Source organism: Salmo trutta, chromosome 12 (genome assembly GCF_901001165.1).
Source record: "Salmo trutta chromosome 12, fSalTru1.1, whole genome shotgun sequence".
In the NCBI taxonomy this organism is placed as follows: domain Eukaryota; kingdom Metazoa; phylum Chordata; class Actinopteri; order Salmoniformes; family Salmonidae; genus Salmo; species Salmo trutta.
The window spans coordinates 31,636,394-31,662,484 of NC_042968.1; the positions used below are offsets into that span (position 1 = coordinate 31,636,394).

At 42.8% G+C, this 26,091-nt stretch overlaps 2 protein-coding genes across 2 annotated transcripts in view; one reads left to right on the forward strand and one right to left on the reverse strand.

The window, feature by feature from the left end:
• The window catches only part of LOC115203350 (protein FAM227B-like), a 79,016-nt gene that overhangs the window by 3,860 nt on the left and 49,065 nt on the right, over nucleotides 1-26,091 (forward strand). The window contains exons 7-9 of the mRNA XM_029767978.1: nucleotides 390-491; nucleotides 699-825; nucleotides 1,829-1,924. Coding sequence (XP_029623838.1) covers nucleotides 390-491; nucleotides 699-825; nucleotides 1,829-1,924 — 325 coding nt within the window. The remainder of the gene's footprint in view (nucleotides 1-389; nucleotides 492-698; nucleotides 826-1,828; nucleotides 1,925-26,091) is intronic.
• Nucleotides 12,477-26,091, reverse strand: part of LOC115203351 (fibroblast growth factor 7-like) — a 42,007-nt gene continuing 28,392 nt past the window's right edge. Inside the window, exons 3-4 of the mRNA XM_029767979.1 lie at nucleotides 13,048-13,154; nucleotides 12,477-12,710 (exon numbers count right to left, since the gene is read on the reverse strand). Coding sequence (XP_029623839.1) covers nucleotides 12,495-12,710; nucleotides 13,048-13,154 — 323 coding nt within the window. The 3' untranslated portion in view covers nucleotides 12,477-12,494. The remainder of the gene's footprint in view (nucleotides 12,711-13,047; nucleotides 13,155-26,091) is intronic.

Here is a 26,091-nt window from a genome sequence, read left to right on the forward strand (position 1 = left end):
GCCTGTACAGTACATCCATCACTGGTAATATAGTATTTATAGATGAATGTGATTTAGAGGAAATGCGTACAGTGAAAATGATCTTATCTGAAGGTTTCTGCCAGATTTCACAACCTCAGTTATGATATACTAAGTATTAAGCAGAGGCAATCTTACACACGTATGCACAATAGAAAGCGTATGCACAATAGAAAGCGTATGCACTATAGAACTATTGAAATATCAAAATATTGTACGTAATAGTTCCTGATAGAGTTGAGTAAATGATGAAATGTATGGCTCTGTGCCTACATTTATTTTAGAATATGTTCTGACAGTTGTTGGATGCTGTCAGGTTAGGTAGCATGCAGTACCTTACAGTGTGGAATTGTGTGTCAATATCCTCCCAGCCTAATGTGGAGGAGGAGAGCCAGTTGTTTGATCGGATCTCTGGAGCCTTTGTCTCTCTGCTGATGACCGTTCAGATGGACCTGAAGGACAAGCTCTTTAAGGTACTTATGTATATTTAACAAACACTGTTATCCAGAGAAACTTACATTCAGAGCATTCAGCTATCACAGTCATTGCAAGTAGAACCTTCTTCAAAAACAGCTGCTGTCTGCAAAAATCACTGCTTGTAACTTACTTGAAGAAAAGGCAAGTGTGAGTGTTTGTGCAAGACAAGAAAGGTTACAGTAAAGACTGTGTGTGTGTTCCAGGTGTATGCAGACTGCCTGGCCCAGGCGGTCTACGCAGCGTTCTACGGAGCGTTCCCTGACTCCATGGAACGTCTAGGCCATGACTTCAAGACAGACCTGACTGACCTCATCTCCCTCTGGGTGTCAGGTTAGTGTTATTGTTTGGGTCTGGTGATAATGGCGTGCAAACACATCACGCTGTGTTTGGAGAGCGGTTTAACATCTCAATGCATTACAGACTTTCTAAACAACAAAATGACACTGTAAATGACAAAGATCAAATCAAAATGTATTTGTCACATGCTTGGTAAACAACAGGTGTAGACTAACAGTGAAATTCTTACTTACGGGCCCTTCTCAACAATGCAGAGGGAACAATAGAAACATTTTAGAAAAAATTGTAACACGAGGAATAAATACACAATGAGTAATGATAACTTGGCTATATACACGGGGTACCAGTACTGAGTCGGTGTGCAGGGGTATGATATAATTTAGGTAGATATGTACATACAGGTAGTGGTAAAGTGACTACTCAACAGGATAGATAATAAACAGTAGCAGCAGCGTATGTGATGAGTCAAAAGAGTTAGTGCAAAAATGGTCAACGCAGATAGTCCGGGTAACTATGTTGTTAACTGTAACGCCCTGGCTATAGAGAGGGGTTTTTGTTATTTATTTTGGTTAGGCCAGGGTGTTACATTGGGTGGGCGTTCTATGTTCATTTTTCTATGTTTTTGTATTTCTTTGTTGCTGATTGGGAGTCACACATAAGTAGCCTATTTTTCCTTTGGGTTTTGTGGGTGATTGTTTTCTGTCTCGTTCGTTTTTGACCAGACAGGACTGTTTGTTATCGTTGCTGTTTTATGTTTTGTTTATAGTGGTTCATTTTATTAAATATTCATAATGAATCCACAACCTTCGCTGCATCTTGGTTTTCTTGCGACGACAGCCGTTACATTAACTGTTTAGCAGTCTTATGGCTTGGGGGTAGAAGCTGTTCAGGGTGTTGTTGTTTCCAGACCAACAACACCGGTATCGCTTGCTGTTCAGTGGCTGGAGTCTGACAGTTTTTGGGCCGTCCTTTGATAAGAACAACATACAGCTAGTGTTTAAAAATAGTTTGTCTGTCTCCTGTGTGTCTCTGTTAGGTGTGAAGCCCACCCTGTTGTCATGGCAGAGCTGGAACCTGGGCTGGCTGGATCCTGTAGACACGTCCGGGAAGAGCCATGGAGAGTCAGCATGTGGTAAGACCTGATCTACTGACCTGTTGTTTTAGATTTACTGAGGGTTTACATCTACTGACCTGTTGTTTCAGATTTACTGATGGTTTACATCTACTGACCTGTTGTTTCAGATTAACTGAGGGTTTACATCTACTGACCTGTTTTTTCAGGTTCACTGAGGGTTTACATCTACTGACCTGTTGTTTCAGATTTACTGAGGGTTTACATCTACTGAGCTGTTGTTTCAGATTTACTGAGGGTTTACATCTACTGACCTGTTGTTTCAGATTTACTGAGGGTTTACATCTACTGACCTGTTGTTTCAGATTAACATCTACTGACCTGTTGTTTCAGATTTACTGAGGGTTTATATCTACTGACCTGTTGTTTCAGATTAACATCTACTGACCTGTTATTTCAGATTTACTGAGGGTTTACATCTACTGACCTGTTGTTTCAGATTTACTGAGGGTTTACATCTACTGACCTGTTGTTTCAGATTTACTGAGTGTTTAGTCTAAGCCTACTGACCTGTTGTTTTAGATTGACTGAGGGTTTAGGCTAAGCCTACTGACCTGTTGTTTTAGAGTGACTGAGGGTTTAGGCTAAGCCTACTGACCTGTTGTTTTAGAGTGACTGAGGGTTTAGGCTAAGCCTACTGACCTGTTGTTTTAGAGTGACTGAGGGTTTAGGCTAAGCCTACTGACCTGTTGTTTTAGAGTGACTGAGGGTTTAGGCTAAGCTTATTGAGCTGTTGTTTCAGACTGACTGAGGGTTTAGGCTAAATCTATTCTGTCACATAACGCTGTGATATAGTGAAGGCATGACTTGATTAGTTAGATGTTAAACTGTCCAGTCATCCTGACTGTGGTGCCGTGGCCTCGCTGAATGTTGACACACAACAAACCATCACTGCACTGTGGACGGCTTTAGAGGAGGGGCATAACTGAATACTTACCAGAAATAGGATATGAAATTCATTCACTTATATTCTCACTATATTCTGTTGATTTTGGTTTGTAGCTCTTGCTCATAACTCTCAGCCATGGATTTATTGTGTGTGTGTGTGTGTGTGTGTGTGTGTGTGTGTAACTGATTATCTCTCTCTGTGGTTTAGATTTGTCACTAGACAGGAGAGTGTGTAATGTTAGTGCTGTTTGAAAGTGTTGTGGTGTTCTGGGGGTTCCGTGCTAAGCTTCCAGACTCTCCGGGGGAAACAAGGTTAAAATGTATCAAGTTCAGCTGCTGCTAGGGCCTTCCTGGGTCTCCCCCTCCTCTACCTCCCCCGAGTCTCCCCCTGGAACCCCCTACACCCTCCTCGTTTCCCCTCTCACCCCTACCCTTCCCTCCACACATGCTGTTGGCATTAACCACACATGTTGTCTCATTTGTTCCTGCTTCGCCACAAATGCATGCAGGGCCTACTGCCGTCCGCTGTGCTTAAAGTGTGTCTCTGGATCGTAGTAGATCGTTCCTCACATTACTAACAAGTGGAGAGTTTGCTGCTGTGCAACACTGATGTTGCTGATGTTATTGTAGCTGATTCCACTCATGACCAGCGTTCCACTCTGACTCGGTCTGCATCCCAAATGGCATCCTATTCTCCCTGGTCAAAAGTAGTGCACTATATAGGGAATTTGGTGCCATTTGGTTTTAGACTAAACCTACTGATCTGTTGTTTCAGACTGACTGAGTGTTTAGGCTAAGCCTACTGACCTGTTGTTTCAAATTGACTGAGGGTTATCCTTTTCATTATCCACATACACAGTATTGTTGAATAATAGAGGACCATACATATAGTGTTGAGACCAGTCAGGCTACTGTTCTGCCTGTCTCAGGTTCCAACTTGTTTTGGTGATGTTCTTTAGGCCTTTTGGTTGCAGACCACAGGACAAACATAATATACAACAAACTGGAATAAAAGAGACTGGACTACCCCTAATATTTGTATGGTTTCTATTTATACAGCCAAGCAAAAGGGCAGGAGAGGTGATCGTCTTGGAATGTTTGGGATACATGTTTGACTCCTTACAGATGTAGGATCTTAATTTGATCACCCTGTTGAAGGAGAACTTTCCTGCAATGCAGGACATTTAAAACTTGTAGTGTATTTTAGGCTTGAAAAGGCTCCTGAAGTTTGTAATTTCCACTATGTGTCTGTCTTCCATTATTTATTTTATTATTATTTATTTTATGAAAATGTAGTCTATTTCAGAAGAACAGAATAGCATAATCTGGGTCCTTATGTTAGGCCCTGATCTGTCTACGCCATTTGGTTGTGGGCTACCCTACTTCATTGGGCTCCCGAGTGGCGCAGCGGTCTAAGGCACTGCATCTCAGTGCTAGAGGCGTCACTACAGACATCCTGGTTCGAATCCAGGCTGTATCACAACCGGCTGTGATTGGGAGTCCCATAGGGCGGCACACAATTTGCCCAGCGTCGTCCGGGTTTGGCCGGTGTAGGCCATCATTGTAAATAAGAATTTGTTCTTAACTGTCTTGCCTATTTAAATAAAGGTAAAAAAATATATATTTATAATAAAAAAATATTAAGCAGACATGTTTGCTTAGAATTCCGTGGAATTATTTTATAGTATGAAGAATGCAATTGAACATAACTGAATAAAATATAAATTATATTTTCTCCTAACGATTGGAGGGAGTGCGCACATCCGGCTATTCTGTGTTGACCAGTTAACAAAGAAACAGGTCCTCCTATATGCTTAATTTAGAGTTATTTATGCAACTTTAGTTGTGATACAAACGTTGGGCTGTATGTTTAGATTTTTAATACATTCTAAGGCTGTATGATGTGACTCTAATGATGATATGAAAAAAGTTGCATGAAAGGCATGAGCTCTGCTTGTTTTTTGTGCAGGCTGAACACACTTCATCAGTCTCATTCACAATTTGACAAGTACTTGATCATGCCTCGAATTTCCCAGTGGCATCCCATTTGTGTGGTTGTAAAGCCCCCTAAAAAAATCATGCCTTTTGCGGCCAATGGATGTTGTGCCGTTGGACTGAATATAATAATTATAATTCCCTTCTCCCAACTGCGTGCTCCGAAGCACCTCTCACTCACATGGCTCTCTCAGATAACTAAATTCTTATTAGCCAATGCACGTCACGTGATCGGGTCCTTTTCACAGGCTACAAGTGAAGACAGACACATCTGGGGCACAACTGCGCGACCTAATCAAATTCCTAAGCGCATATTGAAGATGTTGGAAGAACTGTCCACATTTACTTTTCGTCTGCCAACAAGATGAATAGGCCTAACGAACAGCAAAAGCACTAGCCTATGTCAATCTACTATCCCCCATAGTACAAAAGTTGACCTATTCAATTTTTCAACTTGTGAGAAATAAATATTGCAAACATAGTCTGGGACAGTTGTGGGATGTGATAGATCCCAAATTAATACAACCACTAGCATCAAAAAACCTTGCAATGATGCAGCAGATCGTAACGTTTAGCTTAAAATGTTGATAAACTATTAGGCTATTTCTTCACATTAGAAGCGCAGCAATGCGAACACGACAGTAGGATAAAAGCGTGAATGTTCCAAAATGCAATCAATTAGCGGGAAAACACCATTCTCAAAAGTGACCGAAAATGTGATTATGCGTGTAATTGTTCATTATAAAGGTGCATTTTTATGGTAAAATGTATCTTCCCCAAACTTGAAACTCACGCGCCACCTATGTATGCCAGTTAGGCTCTACACTGGTTGTAAAGCGGATTAATGTGCTTAATTGTAAGAAGTTATTTGACCACTTTAGTTGTGGTACAAACCTTATCATAACATATATGCCTATTGGCTAGGCTACATGAGGTGTGCAACCATGATTTAATAAAGTCACAAAAAAAGGTATGACGTGTTTCTTGCCTTACTGCTTACAAGCTGGGCATCATTTACTATTGATAATATATCATTCACAAGTGACATTGTCACCCATTACACTATTCTTAATTTAATATTGTTTTTACATTTACTAAATAATATATTTGTGATATTTGTTTCAATTTAGAATGGACCATTATCATGCACCTGTCTCAATGCACTTAAATAGTAGTGCATAAATAGTTCCTGTGGGTCATTTTCATGCCAGCCAGGTAGGCTATACTCCTGTTGTAAAGAGAAGCAATATGCTTAATATTAGGAAAGCTGAGAAATAAATATAGTAGGCCTAGTCTATAGAAAGCTGATGGGATCAGATTTCTAATAGAGGCCATCAAAACTCTGTTTTCTCATGCAATTGCATAGCCTATAGAAATGTTGCTCAACATAAGCACATGGCCTCATTAAATGTTTGATTAGATTTTCAAATACATTTGCATTGATGTCAGAGTGATTAGAGGGACGATATAGTCTCCTCTCTCCTTTATTTTCCTAACCAGCAAGCCTAACCTCCAGTTATCTCTCTCCTCTATGTTTGTAGCAAGCCTTGCTATTTCTCTCTCCTATATGTTCCTAGCAGGCCTAGCCAGCTCTCTCCTCTTTCCTCTTTCCTCTATGTTCTTAGCAGACCCAGCTCTCTTCTCTACAACCCAGTTAGCTCCTGTTGGCTGTAGTCTCCTCCACAGCCTGTTGGGAATCCACAGCCTTGAGTTAGAAATGTGTTTACATTTTGAACATGTTACAAATTATCTGCTAAGACTAACTTTGCGTGACTTGGCAGAAGCCTTCACCTTGCTCAGACTTTGTTTGGGTCAACCTTATTCTGGGGTTTGCTCTCTCAACTTGACTCTTTATCTGTCAGAGCTGCTCAGAGCCAGATGTGAACCCCAACAGAAGGTAAAGCTCTCATCTATCAGCGTATATGTGTGCGTGTGTGCGTGTGTAGGGTGTGTGGGTATGGTGTGTGTGTGTGTGTGTGGCCGCCTGCCAATACACTTTCCCCTCAATCTGACAGCTCTCAGATTTCACTCAATACAATATACATTTATGAGGGAGTTATTACAACATGTGGTCCGTGTGTTGACATATTTTTATCCGCCGCTGCATCAAATTAAGAGATGTATCCAGGACTGTTATTCTGATGTACCTTATCAGACAAGGAATAATGTCATTCATGTGTCTCGTGCATCTCCCTGCTGGACCCTTATCTAAATTAAACTTTTCCCATTTGTATCTTCCCAATGTGTTTTTAATATTGTTGGGACAAAGGACAGCAGATTTGATTATCTAGTCCTTTAGTCATATAAGATGGGAACTAGTCTGGTTAACATCTCTGGAGAGAACTCCACCGCAGTGAGACAGAGCGTTTTATTAACGTCAGCAGTCTGAAGGACCCAGACCTGCAGCAGACCTGCAGCAGACCTGCAGCAGACCTGCAGCAGACCTGCAGCAGACCTGCAGCAGACCTTTGAACTGTGATAAACTGCAGGATGTTATTTTAGGCCGTCAGTATTAAGAGACTAATGGAAGGTGTTGTTAGAATGATATATGTATCTGTAGGGGGCTTGACTCACCATCTCCCAGCCAAGCTCACATCCTGAAAATATCTTTCGAGATCCTAGAAGATGCTGTAAGATCCTACAATATCTTAGAGGATCACAAGGCAGGGATACTGTCTCTTGTCAGGGTTTAACCGGTAAACCCACAATCCAATAATACTGTATGCTGTTGTTATATGATATTTAAGGTATAAAACATTTATGGTACATGAGGCATTGATTAATGCTCAATTTCAACACTCCCAACCTCTCGTCATGATCTGTTCCATCTTTACCGAGAACCATATTCCGGATTTTAACAGGGTCATTAGCATCGCGGTTATAGAACACAGTATGATGGTGGAACCCTATGCCATTCTGTATATCTGTGTCTGTGTTTAAAATAAAAAAACACTTAAGTTGTTAGATATTTGCTGGTTTATTATCCATATGACAGCAGCACAGCGGATCCTTTTGATATTCCTGCCGAGTTATTCCTAGAATGTCTTGTATTTTGCTGTTCAGTTATTCTCTGAATGTCTTGTATTTTGCTGATCAGTTATTCTCTGAATGTCTTGTATTTTGCTGATCAGTTATTCTCTGAATGTCTTGTATTTTGCCGTTCAGTTATTCTCTGAATGTCTTGTATTTTGCTGATCAGTTATTCTCTGAATGTCTTGTATTTTGCTGATCAGTTATTCTCTGAATGTCTTGTATTTTGCCGTTCAGTTATTCTCTGAATGTCTTGTATTTTGCTGATCAGTTATTCTCTGAATGTCTTGTATTTTGCTGATCAGTTATTCTCTGAATGTCTTGTATTTTGCTGATCAGTTATTCTCTGAATGTCTTGTATTTTGCCGTTCAGTTATTCTCTGAATGTCTTGTATTTTGCTGATCAGTTATTCTCTGGATGTCTTGTATTTTGCTGTTCCTCGAATGTGTTGTTGGCAGGTGATAGGTTGTTGTTTCTCTGGTTCAAACCGAACCCTCTGCTCACACTCCTGGCCAGCGAGGATTATGGGTAGTGGCAGAATGAGGGCATGGTTTATGTCCCCAAAGATGCCGCAGCAAAACACATCTTAAAAAATAAATAATTTACACTCCAAACACCCCATAATAACTCATCTTTGGTTTTTATATAAATAACACAAATAATAACTTACAACAATGGATAATAAAACAAACGTTATAGACCAGTATGGAGATTTTGCAGTTTAGTTGTAACTATGCAGACAGAGTGAATGTCTTTAAAAGGTTGTTAAAACATTATTTAAAAGGTCTTCCTGTAGGTAGTGAGATGACGAGTACGGTATGTGTGATGTGCTTCAGGAACATCCCAAAACAGAAGAGATTAAAGGAATGAAGTGGTTAAATGAAGCCTCTGGTATGCTGCTGCAGTTAACTTCAATTCCTTAGTGAGACCAACAATACCTTTGTAAAGCATTATGGTATCTGGCAGAACATGGAATGTCTCAACAGAAAAAAGCCTGTATACGTCCCAAATGGTACCCTATTGTCTGAGTAGTGCACTACTTTTAACCAGGGCCCATAGGGCTCCAGTCAAAAGTAGTGCACTATATATAGAACAGGGTGCTAGTTGGGATATAACACTCATCTCAAAGTAAAAAAACCCAAACATTTAACACGTCAGGTGCATAACAGAGATCAACGCTAACAATTGATATAATCATTAATTATATTGGAGGAAGATCAAGGCATACAGTATAACATACACATTTAACACGCTGGTCTCTCTGTACTTTAATCCAGATATCATTCCTAACTTCATCAGCATCAGCAGCGTTACATTGTTAAAGTTGCGTCCCACATGGCACCCTATTCCCTACATAGTGCACTACTTTTTATTACATTAAAATACTTTATTTATCCCACAAAGTACATTATTTTATATATGTAGGAAATACAGTGCCATTTGGTACACAGTCATTATCAAACCTTAGTAAATTAATTGGGAGTCAATGAGCAGCTGTCACATGTAATTACATATGTATTTTAGTTCGTACATATATATTTATCAATATACTGTATATATTGTGTGTGTGTGTGTGTGTGTGTATATATATATGTATGTATATGTATATGGTATGCTTTGAACACTTGTACAGTGAAAAGACAAGTCCAGCTTGTTGTCTGTCTTTACATTGATCCAACGTCAAGCCAACTGAGTTTTTGCTTTGGTTGTTCTCTGCTGACAGTTCATACCTGTTAATATGTATATTGTACTGTTTTCTTATTATACTACGTTTAGTTACACTTTATTTTACAGTCTGCTTTCTACCTGCTATTTACTTATATTACATGGAAACAAATTATCATTACTCAGTTACTAGCTCTTAAACATAACATGGAAACAAATAATTATTATTCAGTTACTAGCTCTTAAACATAACATGGAAACAAATAATTATTACTCAGTTACTAGCTCTTAAACATAACATGGAAACAAATAATTATTACTCAGTTACTAGCTCTTAAACATAACATGGAAACAAATAATTATTACTCAGTTACTAGCTCTTAAACATAACATGGAAACAAATAATTATTACTCAGTAACTAGCTCTTAAACATAACATGGAAACAAATAATTATTACTCAGTTACTAGCTCTTAAACATAACATGGAAACAAATAATTATTACTCAGTTACTAGCTCTTAAACATAACATGGAAACAAATAATTATTACTTAGTTACTAGCTCTTAAACATAACATAACATGGAAACAAATAATTATTACTCAGTTACTAGCTCTTAAACATAACATGGAAACAAATAATTATTACTCACTAACTAGCTCTTAAACATAACATGGAAACAAATAATTATTACTCAGTAACTAGCTCTTAAACATAACATGGAAACAAATAATTATTACTCAGTTACTAGCTCTTAAACATAACATGGAAACAAATAATTATTACTCAGTTACTAGCTCTTAAACATAACATGGAAACAAATAATTATTACTCAGTAACTAGCTCTTAAACATAACATGGAAACAAATAATTATTACTCAGTTACTAGCTCTTAAACATAACATGGAAACAAATAATTATTACTCAGTAACTAGCTCTTAAACATAACATGGAAACAAATAATTATTACTCAGTAACTAGCTCTTAAACATAACATGGAAACAAATAATTATTACTCAGTAACTAGCTCTTAAACATAACATGGAAACAAATAATTATTACTCAGTAACTAGCTCTTAAACATAACATGGAAACAAATAATTATTACTCAGTAACTAGCTCTTAGAATGTTTGGGATGAAATTAAACATGGAGCACTACAATAGGTGCTATTTGATAACACATCGTTTCCAATTTTCTTGATTGATTAAGTAGTCTATAATGAAGCAATAAGGCCCGAGGGGGTGTGGTATATGGCCACGGATAAGGGCTGTTAAGCACGACACAACGTGGAGTGCTTGGATACAGCCCTCAGCCGAACTATATTGGAGTGCCTGGATACAGCCCTCAGCCGAACTATATTGGCCATATACCACAAACCCTGAGGTGCCTTATTGTTATTATAAACCGGTTACCATTGGAATTAGAGCAGTAAAATACATGTTTTGTCATACCGGTGGTATACGGTCTGATATACCACGTTTCTCAGACAATCAGCATTCAGGGCTCTAACCACCCATAATAATACAAATTATAACCAGCTGTTTGTTTTTGCAAATTCCAGGTAAATACCAACTGTATTTTATTACTTCTTCTATATTCATTACACTATTACCCATTATAATAAGGGAACTAAAACTAGTATAATAGTAAAACTATTATCAATAATAATACTTTTCTTGAGTAAAGTAAGTGACTGATCAGCTTACTTTGACATTACATTTTGACATTGCCTGGAGAATTCAGTCAGTAGGAACAGTTTTATTATAAATGTTCTCAAACATCCCTTTTCTAATTCCTTTCCCTGTATTGCGTTTATCCCAAAACAACCGTTATGCATGCTGAAACAGAGTGCTTGACTTCATCCATATCAAGGATATTGTTAGTATTATTGACCACTACCTGTTTTTTTATATATATTTCCACACAGAGAGGTTGGAATAATACTGTGAACTTTTGAAAATCATGATAATTCCCTATTAGTGTAAGAGCTGTTTGAGAAGACTGCATGACATTTCAGCCTGTTTTGGTGGGATGGAGTTTTGGCCTGCCTGTTGACATCACTAATAAGAAAGAGTTTCAAATCTCTCTGCCAATAACAGCTAGTTTTCAGTTTTCCCCTCCCCACTCAGACCACTCACATACTGTCCTAGCTAAATTTCTTGCTTGAGAAATGGCTCTTTGCTAAGAAGCAAATGTTTCTTTTTCACAATTTTTATTGAAATCAATCACAGCAAGGTACTTAATTGTTACTCAGAACAGCTGCATTGGACCTTTAACATTCGCACTCCTGAGGAGGACCGTGCATCAGTTTTACACTAAAAACCTTGGCACATGAAAGGATAAGTAACTACAGAACTTATTTCCATTGTACCAGCCAGGAGAGTGGTGTTGTTGATAATGATGAGTAGTTGTATTTTCTCTGTGTTTCACAGCTAATATGACGTGACTGAAGTGGTATACTGTACAGACTGGAGTTAGATTATATTAAATTATACAACAAAGATCTGCAGCTCAGTCGTCACAACGTCCAAGAATCCCAACATGGGTCTCTTCATCCAGACGTCACAGCTTCAGTCCTTTCTGTTCTCAGTCTTTTCTGCTCTCTGTCCTCTCCTATCCTTCTTTCCTCCTCTTTCTGTCCTCTCTGCTCTCTCAGTCCTCTCAGCTCTCAGGCCCATCCTTTCTTCTCCTCCTTTAAAGCCCCATTTCTCTTCTCTCCTCTTTCAGTCCTCTCCTGCTCTCCTCCTCTTTCAGTCCTATTCTCCTCTCCTCCTCTTTGTCATCTCATCTTTCAGTCTTCTCTTCCTCTTTTAGTCCTCTCCTCGTCTCTTCTTTCAGTCCTCTCCTCCTTTTTTTATCCTCTCCTCTTTCAGTCCTTTCCTCTTTCAGTCCTCTCCTCCTCTCCTCTTTCAGTCCTCTCCTCCTCTCCTCTTTCAGTCCTCTCCTCCTCTCAGGCTCCAGTCACCTCTTCCTTTTTCAGTCTCCTTCTCTCAGACGCCAGTCCTCTCCTCCTCTCTGCATTTCATGGGAATGAAGTGGGAGGTGATGTGTTCCCTCCTGGTCTTCTTCCCTCTCAGCGGTCTGCCCTTTTGAGACAAAGCAATGAACATCTCCTTGCCGTTTGTACTCCACTTAACAGACGAGTAAGCGTTGAAGTAGTTTTCTAGGAAAATCTCCTTGAAGTTGCAGTTCTCATTGTAGATTTTCTGTAAATAAATAAGGACACAAAATGTGACGATATTAGGCGTGAGGAGGGTTATAAACATTTTATGCTTTTTTTGCTTGCTTATGTTTCTCCTATTTATATATGCATCATGTTATGGGTATGCTTGTAATTGTTAAGGGCTGGGGGGCTGGGATAAAAAAGAAATGGAATGGAGCTAAGAATGGGCAAAATCCTAAAAGAAAACCTGATTCAGTCTGCTTTCCACCAGACACTGGGAGATGGATTAATCTTTCAGCAGGACAATAACCTAAAACGCAATGCACTGTACAGTACATTGCAACCCTGTCCAGCAGAGAGAAGGTAGTTTAGTTAATTACCTTGCCTTGCAGCAGGCCAGTCCTGTTCATGGAGATATAGTACTGACTCTTCACTCCTTTGATAGCTAACACTCCTCCCTCAGACACCGTACGGACCTCCAGGATACCTACAGGAGACAGAGGGCAGATATATATATATATAGTATCTCACAAAAGTGAGTACACCCCTCACATTTGTGTAAATATTTGAGTATATCTTTTCATGTCACAACACTGAAGAAATGACACTTTACTACAATGTAAAGTAGTGAGTGTACAGCTTGTATAACAGTGTAAATTTGCTGTCCCCTCAAAATAACTCAATACACAGCCATTAATGTCTAAACCGCTGGCAACAAAAGTGAGTACACCCCTAAGAGAAAATATCCAAATTGGGCCAAATTAGCCATTTTCCCTCCCTGGTGTCATGTAACTCATTAGTGTTACAAGGTCTCAGGTGTGAATGGGGAGCAGGTGTGTTAAATTTGGTGTCATCGCTCTCACACTCCCTCATACTGACTGGTCACTGGAAGTTCAACATGGCACCTCATGGCAAAGAACTCTCTGAGGATCTGAAAAAAAGAATTGTTGCTCTACATAAAGATGGCCTGGGCTATTAGAAGATTTCCAAGACCCTGAAACTGAGCTGCAGCACGGTGGCCAAGACCATACAGCGGTTTAACAGGACAGGTTCCACTCAGAACAGGCCTCGCCATGGTCGACCAAAGAAGTTGAGTGTACGTGCTCAGCGTCATATCCAGAGGTTGTCTTTGGGAAATAGACGTATGAGTGCTGCCAGCATTGCTGCAGAGGTTGAAGGGGTGGGGGGTCAGCCTGTCAGTGCTCAGACCATACGCTGCACACTGCATCAAATTGGTCTGCATGGCTGTCGTCCCAGAAGGAAGCCTCTTCTAAAGATGATGCACAAGAAAGCCCGCAAACAGGTTGCTGAAGACAAACTGTGGTCTGATGAGACCAAGATAAACTTATTTGGTTCAGATGGTGTCAAGCGTGTGTGGCGGCAACCAGGTGAGGAGTACAAAGACAAGTGTGTCTTGCCTACAGTCAAGCATGGTGGTGGGAGTGTCATGGTCTGGGGCTGCATGAGTGCTGCCGGCACTGGGGAGCTACAGTTCATTGAGGGAACCATGAATGCCAACATGTACTGTGACATACTGAAGCAGAGCATGATTCCCTCCCTTCGGAGACTGGGCCGCAGGGCAGTATTCCAACATGATAACGACCCCAAACACACCTCCAAGACGACCACTGCCTTGCTAAAGAAGCTGAGGGTATAGGTGATGGACTGGCCAAGCATGTCTCCAGACCTAAACCATATTGAGCATCTGTGGGGCATCCTCAAATGGAAGGTGGAGGAGTGCAAGGTCTCTAACATCCACCAGCTCCGTGATGTCGTCATGGAGGAGTGGAAGAGGACTCCAGTGGCAACCTGTGAAGCTCTGGTGAACTCCATGCCCAAGAGGGTTAAGGAAGTGCTGGAAAATGATGGTGGCCACACAAAATATTGACACTTTGGGCCCAATTTGGACATTTTCACTTAGGGGTGTACTCACTTTTGTGAGATACTGTATATAGTATACAGTGCCGAGTGAAAGTCTACACACCTTGCACAATTTTCACATTTTGCTGCCTTAAAATTAAATCTAAAAAGGGATTTTTGGTGTGTAGACTTTCCCTAGGGACTGTATATACACGTTGAGCAACAATCACAGAGGACATACTGTACCTATAAACCTAACAATCACAGAGGACATACTGTACCTATAAACCTAACAATCACAGAGGACATACTGTACCTATAAACCTAACAATCACAGAGGACATACTGTACCTATAAACCTAACAATCACAGGACAAATATCTAAATACTACAGAAGACTGTCAAATATATCAATACCCACAATATATAGCTATCAATCACAGTACTGATATAAGTAGACTACCACAGTATCTAAATATATATAATGATGTAATAATCACATGACGAGGACCATCACAGTGGACCTATCAGAGAGTCCCAGTCAGGACAGATAGTAGGTATGAGACCATAGCGACCTAATAGCCAATCCCAGTCAAGCGTTCCTCTCCTCTTCTTAGTTTTCATTTTCATTAATCTAACAGGAAGGAGGTCTTAGTGGTTAATCAGTCTGCGGTTAGGTTGGTCTCTGGATGTACTGGATGTATCCAGGCAGGCCCTCCTGTCTCTTCTCTGGGTGGCCATTACATTACAGCTTCATGCCACGCCACATATGGGAGGCAGATTAGGCATGCTCCCCCGGGACTGAGAAAACAACCTACTCTCCTGCGCTTTGCACGCTACACCCCAGCCCCATCCTCAGCCCCAACCTCTGCCCCAGCCCCAACCCCAGCCTCAGTCTTCAGACCTATGTCTCAACTCTCTCTCTCACTCTCTGTGGGAGAGGACAAAAAAACATCTTTAGCTTGTTGGTTTGCTTTACGTCCATGGAGCACCGCTGAGATTAACAACATCATTTAGATATCTCACGGGATACTCAGATATAAAGTTGATGTGATTTATTTACAACTATTCAAATAAGTTGTTAAACTCTTATTCAATTGTTAAAGTCAACTTTACACATCACAATAATTTATATGCATTTAAATATATTATAGACAGTATATGATAAACAAAACACTCTCTGTGAAACCGAACAACTGACTAGGATCGTAGACTAGATTTATCAATCTGTCAAATCTCATAAAATTACGGGTTTCTAAACCTTCCTAATTTTTTTATACCTGGATTTACACAAAGAACTCGTCTGGATGCTACAGCAATCAGCTCATTTCCCTGAGATACTAGATCGATGCCTAGCTTTAACAATACTTAAGTTTTTTATACATGCGTATGTTTGATGTTTTATTACAGGAGTAAAAAGCTACAATAATATAGTGTTTTTCTTTTGAAAAGGGGACATAACAATTCATTTTCCAATTTACTGGTTCATTAAACATGAAGAACATCAGATGGTGTCTAGTATATATCGTAGCAAAACAACTGTCAGGTCCAACCCAGGACTAATATGTTAATAAAACACAGTTGTGATAGCGAGTGAGTGGTTCCAGAGCAACGTGTGTGTGTGTGTGTGTGTGTGTGTGTGTGTGTGTGTGTGTGTCAGCCAGGCCCAGACAACAGTAATATAACTCTCAAAGTGACATTGTGTTTATCAAAAACTCTCTCTCTTCTGGTTCACCTCCATCAGAGTTAATGATCACAGATGACCAAGCATCATTAAGGAACCAATAGAGCCCCACAGTGGAGGTGTCATAATACCCATAAAACCTAGCTGTCAAACAGGGAAATGGTTCCAATCATTTTTCCTCCATTCATTTTTCTCATAGGAAATTTTAGAAATACTTAACATAAGGGCTGTGTTTCGTGGAGGCTTACCCAGGCGTGACATTTTGATATCCATGTAAATCTCTCTCGGACAAGGTGACTTTTATCAATATATTCGGCTGTGTGTGTGTGTGGCTGAGAAACACCAGTACTGTGGTTTTAGCCCGTGCGTCTGTAACTGGCAGTGTTTGTAACAGCGCTGCACACTGTGTGAGATATGTCAGAGAAACCAGACAACTAGACTCTTTGACACCAGTTCAGTGAGCAGCTCAGATCAATCATGTTAGGCAGAAACATTTTATGAAAGTAACAGACTTTACTGCAGTTGTTCATCCTCAATGCTAAAGGCATTTTAGATTATTTTATGGAGCACACACAGAGAGAGAGCGAGAGAGAGGTTATGAGCAGATGAGCTCCCACGTTTTTCAGCATGTTTTTAAAATATAGATAGATTTAGAGTTGGGCAAAGTTAGATTTTTTTGGCAGGGACATACACAGGATGCTACCCTAAACAACATAACCTTCACTCCAAAACACCAACCCTACAACCTGATTTTGGACGGAATGACCTGGAATGCTTCCTACACCCAAGGATTATTATTCCCAAACTATACAGCAAATGCTCTGGGAAACAAACAGAAACCTGAAAACACTATCCAACCTGGAACTGAGTGAGTAATTCTTAGTCTGAAGCTATTTTTTACTTTCAAAAGCCAAGAAGACAAATACATTACAATGATATATTTTACTTTATAAGGACTGAAAGCTACCAAGCTTGCTAGGACAAAGAGATACAACTTCAATTAGCAGTGACGTGTGAAGCGAGAGGTGTCGATGTCAGGTGGTGGGTGTAGCTGGTGCATGAAGTCAGGCGCAGGAGAGCAGAGATGAGTGAACAACGCACTTTACTTAAGCTAATAGCACAAAGTAACAATACAAATGTGCGAACAATAACGGTTGTCACAAAACACGGGTGATAACAGCACTCGGAGAAAACCAGCCGGAAACGTACCGACCTCAACAATAAACAATCACACTGTCACGTCCTGACCAGTATAAGGGGTTATTGGTTATTGCAGTTTGGTCAGGACGTGGCAGGGGGTATTTGTTTTATGTGGTTCGGGGTATAATGGGTGTGTATTTATGTAAGAGGGGTGTTTGATTTATGTGTTCCGGGGTTTTTGGGTAATGTTCTTGTTTTGTATTTCTATGGTTTTCTATGTTGTGTATTTCTTTGTGTTGGCCTGGTATGGCTCTCAATCAGGAACAGCTGTACATCGTTGTTGCTGATTGAGAGTCATACTTAGGTAGCCCTGTTTCACCTGTCCCTTTGTGGGAAGTTGTGTTTGCATAGCTGTGTGTTTTAGCCTGCAATCCTGTTCGTTCGATCGTTTTCTTGTTTTGTTTGTGTTCAATAAAAGTCATTATGAGCACTCAACCCGCTGCGCCTTGGTCCACTACGTACGACGACCGTTACACACACACAAAGACATGGGGGAAACAGAGGGTTAAATACATGACCAGTAATTGGCAAATGAAAACCAGGTGTGTGGGAAACAAAGACAAAACCAATGGAAAATGAAAAGTGGATCGACGATGGCTAGAAGACCGGCGACGTTGACCGCCGAGTGCCGCCCAAACAAGGAGAGGAACCGACTTCGGCGGAAGTCGTGGCAGTACCCCCCGCTTGACAGCCGCGCGCCGACGCCGGCCTCGGGGACGACCCGGAGGCCGAGGCGCAGGGCGATCCGGACGGAGATGGTGGAACTCCCGCAGCATTAAAGGGTCCAACACGTCCTCCACCGGAACCCAGCATCTCTCCTCTGGACCGTACCCCTCCCAATCCACAAGGTACTGAAGGCCCCTTGCCCGACGCCGGGAGTGCAGTATAGATCGGACTGAATACGCCGGGGCCCCCTCGATGTCCAAAGGGGGCGGAGGAACCTCCCTCACAGACTCCTGGAGCAAACCAGCCACCACCGGCCTGAGGAGATACACATGGAACGAGGGGTTAATACGGTAATCGGGGGGAAGCTGTAACCTGTAACATACCTCGTTCAGTCTCCTCAGGACTTTAAATGGCCCCACAAACTGCGGACCCAGCTTCCGGCAGGGTAGGCGGAGGGGCAGGTTTTGGGTCGAGTGCCAGACCAGGTCCCCCGATGCGAACACCAGGGCCTCACTGCGGTGATGGTCTGCGCTGGATTTCTTGCGCAGCACGGCCCACTGAAGGTGAACATGAGCGGCGTCCCATGTCTCCTGTGCGCGCCTGAACCAGTCGTCCACCGCAGGAGCCTCGATCTGGCTCTGATGCCAAGGCGCCAGAACCGGCTGGTACCCCAGTACGCACTGAAAGGGGGAGAGGTTAGTGGAGGAGTGGCGGAGTGAGTTCTGGGCCATCTCTGCCCAGGGCACGAACGCCGCCCACTCCCCCGGCCGGTCCTGGCAATAAGACCTCAGAAACCTACCCACATCCTGGTTCACTCTCTCCACCTGCCCGTTACTCTCGATGACCGAGACCCCCAGACATTCCATGAACACCCTCCAGACCCTCGACGTGAACTGGGGACCCCGATCAGACACTATATCCTCAGGCACCCCGTAGTGCCGGAAGACGTGTGTAAACAAGGCCTCCGCAGTCTGTAGGGCCGTAGGGAGACCGGGCAAAGGGAGGAGACGACAGGACTTAGAAAAACGATCCCCAACGACCAGGATCGTGGTGTTACGCTGTGAGGGAGGAAGATTGGTCAGGAAATCCACCGACAGGTGCGACCACGGCCGTTGTGGAACGGGTAAGGGTTGTAACTTACCTCTGGGCAGGTGCCTAGGAGCCTTGCACTGGGCGCACACCGAGCAGGAGGAAACATAAACCCTCACATCCTTAGCCAAAGTGGGCCACCAGTACTTCCCACTAAGACAGCGCACCGTCCGACCGATCCCCGGATGACCAGAGGAGGGTGACGTGTGGGTCCAATAGATCAGCCGCTCACGGACAGCAGACGGAACGTACAGACGCCCAGCTGGACATTGGAGGGGAGCGGGCTCTGTACGTAACACCTGCTCAATGTCCGCGTCCAGCTCCCACACGACCGGCGCTACCAGGCAGGAGGCCGGGAGTATGCGAGTATGATCCATGAGCCGCTCCTCTGTGTCATACAGCCAGGACAGTGCGTCTGCCTTCACATTTTGGGAACCTGGTCTGTAGGACAGGGTAAACACAAAATGGGTAAAGAACATGGCCCACCTTGCCTGACGAGGGTTCAGTCTCCTCGCTGCCCGGATGTACTCCAGGTTGCGGTGGTCAGTCCAGATAAGAAAAGGGTGTTTAGCCCCCTCAAGCCAATGTCTCCACGCCTTCAAGGCTTTCACCACAGCCAACAACTCCCGGTCCCCTACATCATAGTTCCGCTCCGCTGGGCTGAGCTTCTTCGAGAAGAAGGCACAGGGGCGGAGCTTCGGTTGTGTGCCCGAGCGCTGAGAGAGCACGGCTCCTATCCCAGCCTCGGACGCCTCCACCTCCACTATGAATGCCAAAGAAGGATCCGGATGGGCCAGCACGGGAGCCGAGGTAAACAGAGCCCTTAGGTGACAAAAAGCCCTGTCTGCCTCAGCTGACCACTGCAAACGTACAGGACCCCCTTTCAGCAATGAGGTAATGAGAGCCGCCACCTGGCCAAAACCCCAGATAAACCTCCGGTAGTAATTGGCAAACCCTAAAAACCGCTGCACCTCCTTTACCGTGGTGGGAGTCGGCCAATTACGCACGGCTGAAATGCGGTCACTCTCGGTCACCCCTGAGGTGGAAATGCGGTACCCTAGGAAGGAGACTGGAAGAACAGGCTGGAAGAACAGGCACTTCTCAGCCTTGACATACAGGTCATGCTCCAACAATCGTCCAAGCACCCTGTGCACCAGTGACACATGCTCGGCGCGTGTAGCGGAGTATATCAGAATGTCATCAATATACACCACTACACCCTGCCCGTGCAGTTCCCTGAAAATCTCGTCTACAAAGGCTTGGAAAACTGATGGAGCATTCATCAACCCGTACGGCATGACGAGGTACTCATAGTGCCCTGAGGTGGTACTGAACGCCGTCTTCCACTCAAAACCAATGGAAAATTAAAAGTGGATCGACGATGGCTAGAAGACCGGCGACGTTGACCGTCGAGCGCCGCCCGAACAAGGAGAGGAACCGACTTCGGCGGAAGTCGTGACAGTCGAAGCCTTTGAGCCAAACAAATGGTTCAAAGGCTTTGAAAGGCTACCCCACCCAAACCCAGAGGCCTTGAAAATAAATCTGCCTCCAGAAATAAAAGCTTCTCCCAAGTGGGTGTGACACCTACACCCGTTGCCTGCTGAACTGCTGCTTGGATTCCACCTGGCGATTTGTTCACCGTCTGCCATGTTGTCTCCCCCTGTCTGGTACAGGTACCCTCTCTCCCGAGCTTTCACTCGACCCCAGCACACAGACACTGTTGGGGCGAGTGACTCTGAACTTACAATGGCTAGCCCCAAGTTGTTATATATTTGTTTTCAATTTAAAGTTTTCTTAAGTTTTCTTGTTTTTCAATCAACCAACAAAACACATTCCACATTCACAGATGTGACAGACTTGAAAAAATAAATAATAATAATAATATTTATATATAAAAAATATATTATAATAATGAAAAAAATATATATATATACAGTGGGGGAAAAAAGTATTTGATCCCCTGCTGATTTTGTACGTTTGCCCACTTACAAAGAAATGATCAGTCTATAATTTTAATAGTAGGTATATTTGAACAGTGAGAGACAGAACAACAACAAAAAATCCAGAAAAACGCATGTCAAAAATGTTTAAAATGATTTGCATTTTAATGAGGGAAATAAGTATTTGACCCCTCTGCAAAACATGACTTAGTACTTGGTGGCAAAACCCTTGTTGGCAATCAGAGAGGTCAGACGTTTCTTGTAGTTGGCCACCAGGTTTGCACACATCTCAGGAGGGATTTTGTCCCACTCCTCTTTGCAGATCTTCTCCAAGTCATTAAGGTTGAGGCTGACGTTTGGCAACTCGAACCTTCAGCTCCCTCCACAGATTTTCTATGGGATTAAGGTCTGGAGACTGGCTAGGCCACTCCAGGACCTTAATGTGTTTCTTCTTGAGCCACTCCTTTGTTGCCTTGGCCGTGTGTTTTGGGTCATTGTCATGCTGGAATACCTATCCACGACCCATTTTCAATGCCCTGGCTGAGGGAAGGAGGTTCTCACCCAAGATTTGATGGTACATGGCCCCGCCCATCGTCCCTTTGATGCGGTGAAGTTGTCCTGTCCCCTTAGCAGAAAAACACCCCAAAAGCATAATGTTTCCACCTCCATGTTTGACTGCGGAGACGGTGTTCTTGGAGTCATAGGCAGCATTCCTCCTCCTCCAAACACGGCGAGTAGAGTTGATGTCAAAGAGCTCCATTTTGGTCTCATCTGTCCACAACACTTTCACCAGTTGTCCTCTGAGTCATTCAGATGTTCATTGTCAAACTTGAGACGGGCATGTATATGTATTCTTGAGCAGGGGGACCTTGCGGGCGCTGCAGGATTTCAGTCCTTCACGGCGTAATGTGTTACCAATTGTTTTCTTGGTGACTATGGTCCCAACTGCCTTGAGATCATTGACAAGATCCTCCCATGTAGTTCTGGACTGATTCCTCACCATTCTCATGATCATTGCAACTCCACGAGGTGAAATCTTGCATGGAGCCCCAGGCCGAGGGAGATTGACAGTTATTTTGTGTTTCTTCCATTTGCGAATAATCGCACCAACTGTTGTCACCTTCTCACCAAGCTGCTTGGTGATGGTCTTGTAGCCCATTCCAGCCTTGTGTAGGTCTACAATCTTGTCCCTGACATCCTTGGAGAGCTCTTTGGTCTTGGCCATGGTGGAGAGTTTGGAATCTGATTGATTGCTTCTGTGGACAGGTGTCTTTTGTACAGGTAACAAGGTGAGATTAGGAGCACTCCCTTTAAGAGTGTGCTCCTAATCTCAGCTCGTTACCTGTATAAAAGACACCTGGGAGCCAGAAATCTTTCTGATTGAGAGGGGGTCAAATACTTATTTCCCTCATTAAAATGCAAATCAATTTATAACATTTTTCACATGCGTTTTCTGGATTTTTTTGTTATTCTGTCTCTCACTGTTCAAATAAACCTACCATTAAAATTATAGACTGATCATTTCTTTGTCAGTGGGCAAACGTACAAAATCAGCAGGGGATCAACTACTTTTTTCCCTCACTGTACCTCCTTTAGTAATAACAGTAATCGCATTTAGTCATTGGTCCATTTCTCATTGACCAGGATTGTCTTTCAAAAAACGTTTTGCCTCTTCGGGACTTTTGAAGTGTCACAGGGCTCCTTGGTGAAGAATCCTGAGCTCGTTTGGGTATTTTAATTCCCTAAAGATGCCTCGGTCAATGGAGTATTTCTTCACCTCGTCAAACTCTCGGCGCTTTCTGCGTATTCCAGCTGACAGGTCCTGGTGTAAAGTGAGTTTAGCGTTTCCCACTGTAATGGTGTTGATTTTCGCCGCCTGTAGGACTCGTTCCTTGTCAGTGAATCTCAGGAAACGTATGGTGATTGGGCGCGGGTGATTGTCTGGCTGCTGGTGGGGGCCTCAATGCTCGGTGAGCTCTCTCGAGTTCTATGGGCCTGTCGGTGGACAGGTGGAGCCACTCGGGAAGTTTGTCTTGCAGGAAGCGGATCAGTGGCATGTTTCCCTCTTCTTTTTCTCCCAGATTTAATAGAACACAATTATTCCTTCACCCCCTGTTTTCCAGGTCCTCTTTTCTCTTCCAGATGCTCCATTTTCTTTTTAGCATATGCTAATGTTTCCATGGCGTCTGTCAATAAGTTTTCCATGGATAGGATTCACCCCTCTGCCTCATTCAGGCGCCCCGCGTTTATGGTTATCTTGTTGTTGATGTCAGGCAAAGCATTTTCCAGGATTGTCACCTTGCCCCCTATTGCACTGAGCTGAGAGTTAATGGCATCTAATTTAATGTTGAGTTCTGTATGTTGGGATTTCAGCTCAGAAAGGACGTCTTCGACAGAGTGCGAGGTTGGCATTTGTTGGACCTCGGGGGGAAACGGGTCCTCTTGCTCCTGGCTAATGGCGCTAGCTTTTTCTGAATCTAGCTGCTTCTTGGAGGCTTTTTCCGTCGCTAATGCTCGAGTCCGGGTAAAAATGTCACCTGTAATGTCGCCTTTTGTAGCCACCATGACTTTTTGACTAAAGCTAAAGGAGTTTAAACTTGAAGTGGAGGTAAGATTAGGAATTGGAAACTACTTGTGCGGAGCTCTTAGTTCATGCGGCCATCTCGTTCAAGGGTCACGTGATCCCGTTGTTATATATTTTAAAAAATTATTGTGCATTTTGCTATTTCACTATTTGCCTCATGACTCCTGCATGCTTTGTTGACTACAAACTTTCTTTACCCAACCGTGGGACAGACTGTTTGTTCCCACACTCAGGACTCTGACTCTCTATTGGTTACACAGACTGTTGGCCTCCCATCCCATTCTAACCACCTCTCGCTGGCTTTGTATTCATATTAGCTGATGAAATTGCTGTACAATATGATCTTGTTGCCATCTGATGTCATAAATCAGCACTGCAGAGCTCTCCCTGTCCTATGCCGTGCCTTGATTGTATTACTGTTGATGATATCTGGAAATGTGCATGTACACCCTGGCCCATCTACAGTTGCTAGCCCCAATTCTGACTTGTGCTCTGATATCTTCTTCACTGATTTCTGCTCTCGTAAAAGCCTGGGTTTTCTGCACGTTAACACTAGAAGCTTATTACCTAAAATGGATCAATTGAAAGTGTGGGTTCACAGCTCCAATCCAGATCTGTTGGTCATTACTGAGATGTGGTTAAGGAAGAGTGTTTTGAATACTGATGTCAACCTTTCAGGTTATAACCTTTTTGGGCAAGACAGATCTTCCAAAGGTGGGGGAGTGGCAATCTTTACCAAGGATCACCTTCAGTGCTTGGTTGTCTGTACCAAGTCTGTCCCCAAACAATTTGATTTGCTGGTTTTAAGTATTAAACTTTCAAATAGCTCTTTGTTGACTGTTGCTGGGTGCTATCGTCCCCAATCAACACTGTACCCTACCTGCCCTAAGCTCTCTCCTGGCCCCTTACACTAAGTCTGAATTTGTCCTGCTAGGTGACCTAAACTGGGACATGCTTAAACCACCTGACCAAGTCCTAAAGCAATGGGACTCCCTAAATCTTTCTCAGATTATTACCAATCCCACAAGGTATGACTCCAAACACCCAGAAAAGGCTACTCTTCTTGATGTTAACCTCACAAATAATCCTGATAAATATCTGTCTGGTGTTTTCTGTAATGACCTTAGTGATCACTGTTTTACAGCCTGTGTTCGTAATGGCTGCTCAGTGAAACGACCTGTCCTGATTTGTCAAAGACACTTGCTGAAAAACTTTAATGAGCAAGCCTTCCTTCATGAACTGGCCTTTGTAAAATGGTGTAGAATCAGCTTGATCCCCTCTGTCGAAGACGCTTGAACCTTCTTTTTTGATATTTTCAGTGGTATTGTCAACAAACACACCTCCATAAAGAAAATGAGAATTAAAAACAGGTTCAGCCCCTGGTTCGACCGTGATCTTGCAGTTACTCCACCTCAAGAATTGCATTTGGTGAAAGGCTCGGCACACGCATACTCAGGCTGGCTGTCACACTCTGATCTGTTTCACCTGTCCTTGTGCTTGTCTCCACCCCCTCCAGGTGTCACCCATCTTCCCGATTATACCCTAGGTATATAAACCTGTTTTCTGTCTGTCTGTGCCAGTTTATCTTATGTTCCAAGTCAACCAGAGTGTTTTTCCCGTGCACCTGCCTTTTCTATTCTCTTTTGCTAATCCTCCCGGTTTTGACCCTTGCCTATTTTCTGGACTCTGTACCCGCATGCCTGACCATTCTGCCTGCCCTGACCTCGAGCCTGCCTGCCACACTGTACCTCCTGGACTCTGAACTGGTTTGGACCTTTTGCCTGTCCACTACCATTCTCTTGCCTACCGTTTTGGATTACTAATAAATATCAAAGACTCAAACCATCTGCCTCCCTTGTCTGCATCTGGGTCTCTCCTTGTGCCCTTATACTGACTGTCTCTCGTTCAGGCAAATGAGAAATAAATGCACTCAGGCTATCCGGAAGGCCAAAGTTAGTTACTTTAAGGAGCTGTCCTCTCTCTGTGGGTCTAACCCCAAGACGTTTTGGAAACGGTTAAAGACCCTCTTTTTCCCCCTGCCCCGCAACAAAGTTTCTCCCTGCAGGCAGTCACTGAGTCCAAGGTGCTTAAGGAGCTCCTGAAACTTGACCCCAAATAACCATCTGGGTGAGATGGTTTAGACCATGGGTGTCAAACTCTGGTAATTATATTTGGCCCGCGAGACAATACCAAATTACAACTAGAGCTGGCCCGCCGGTATTATACAGCGCATTCACCGCTAATACTACGAATCCCATAATGCTCTGCTGTTGTTTTCGTGCGCCAATCAGGACAGGACCCAGAAACGCCCTCTCCTCTGTGACAGTAGTCATAGCAACATAGACGCTACAACTGAATTCTACAGACGAAGAACCGTATATGTGACATTTAAAAAAAAAAA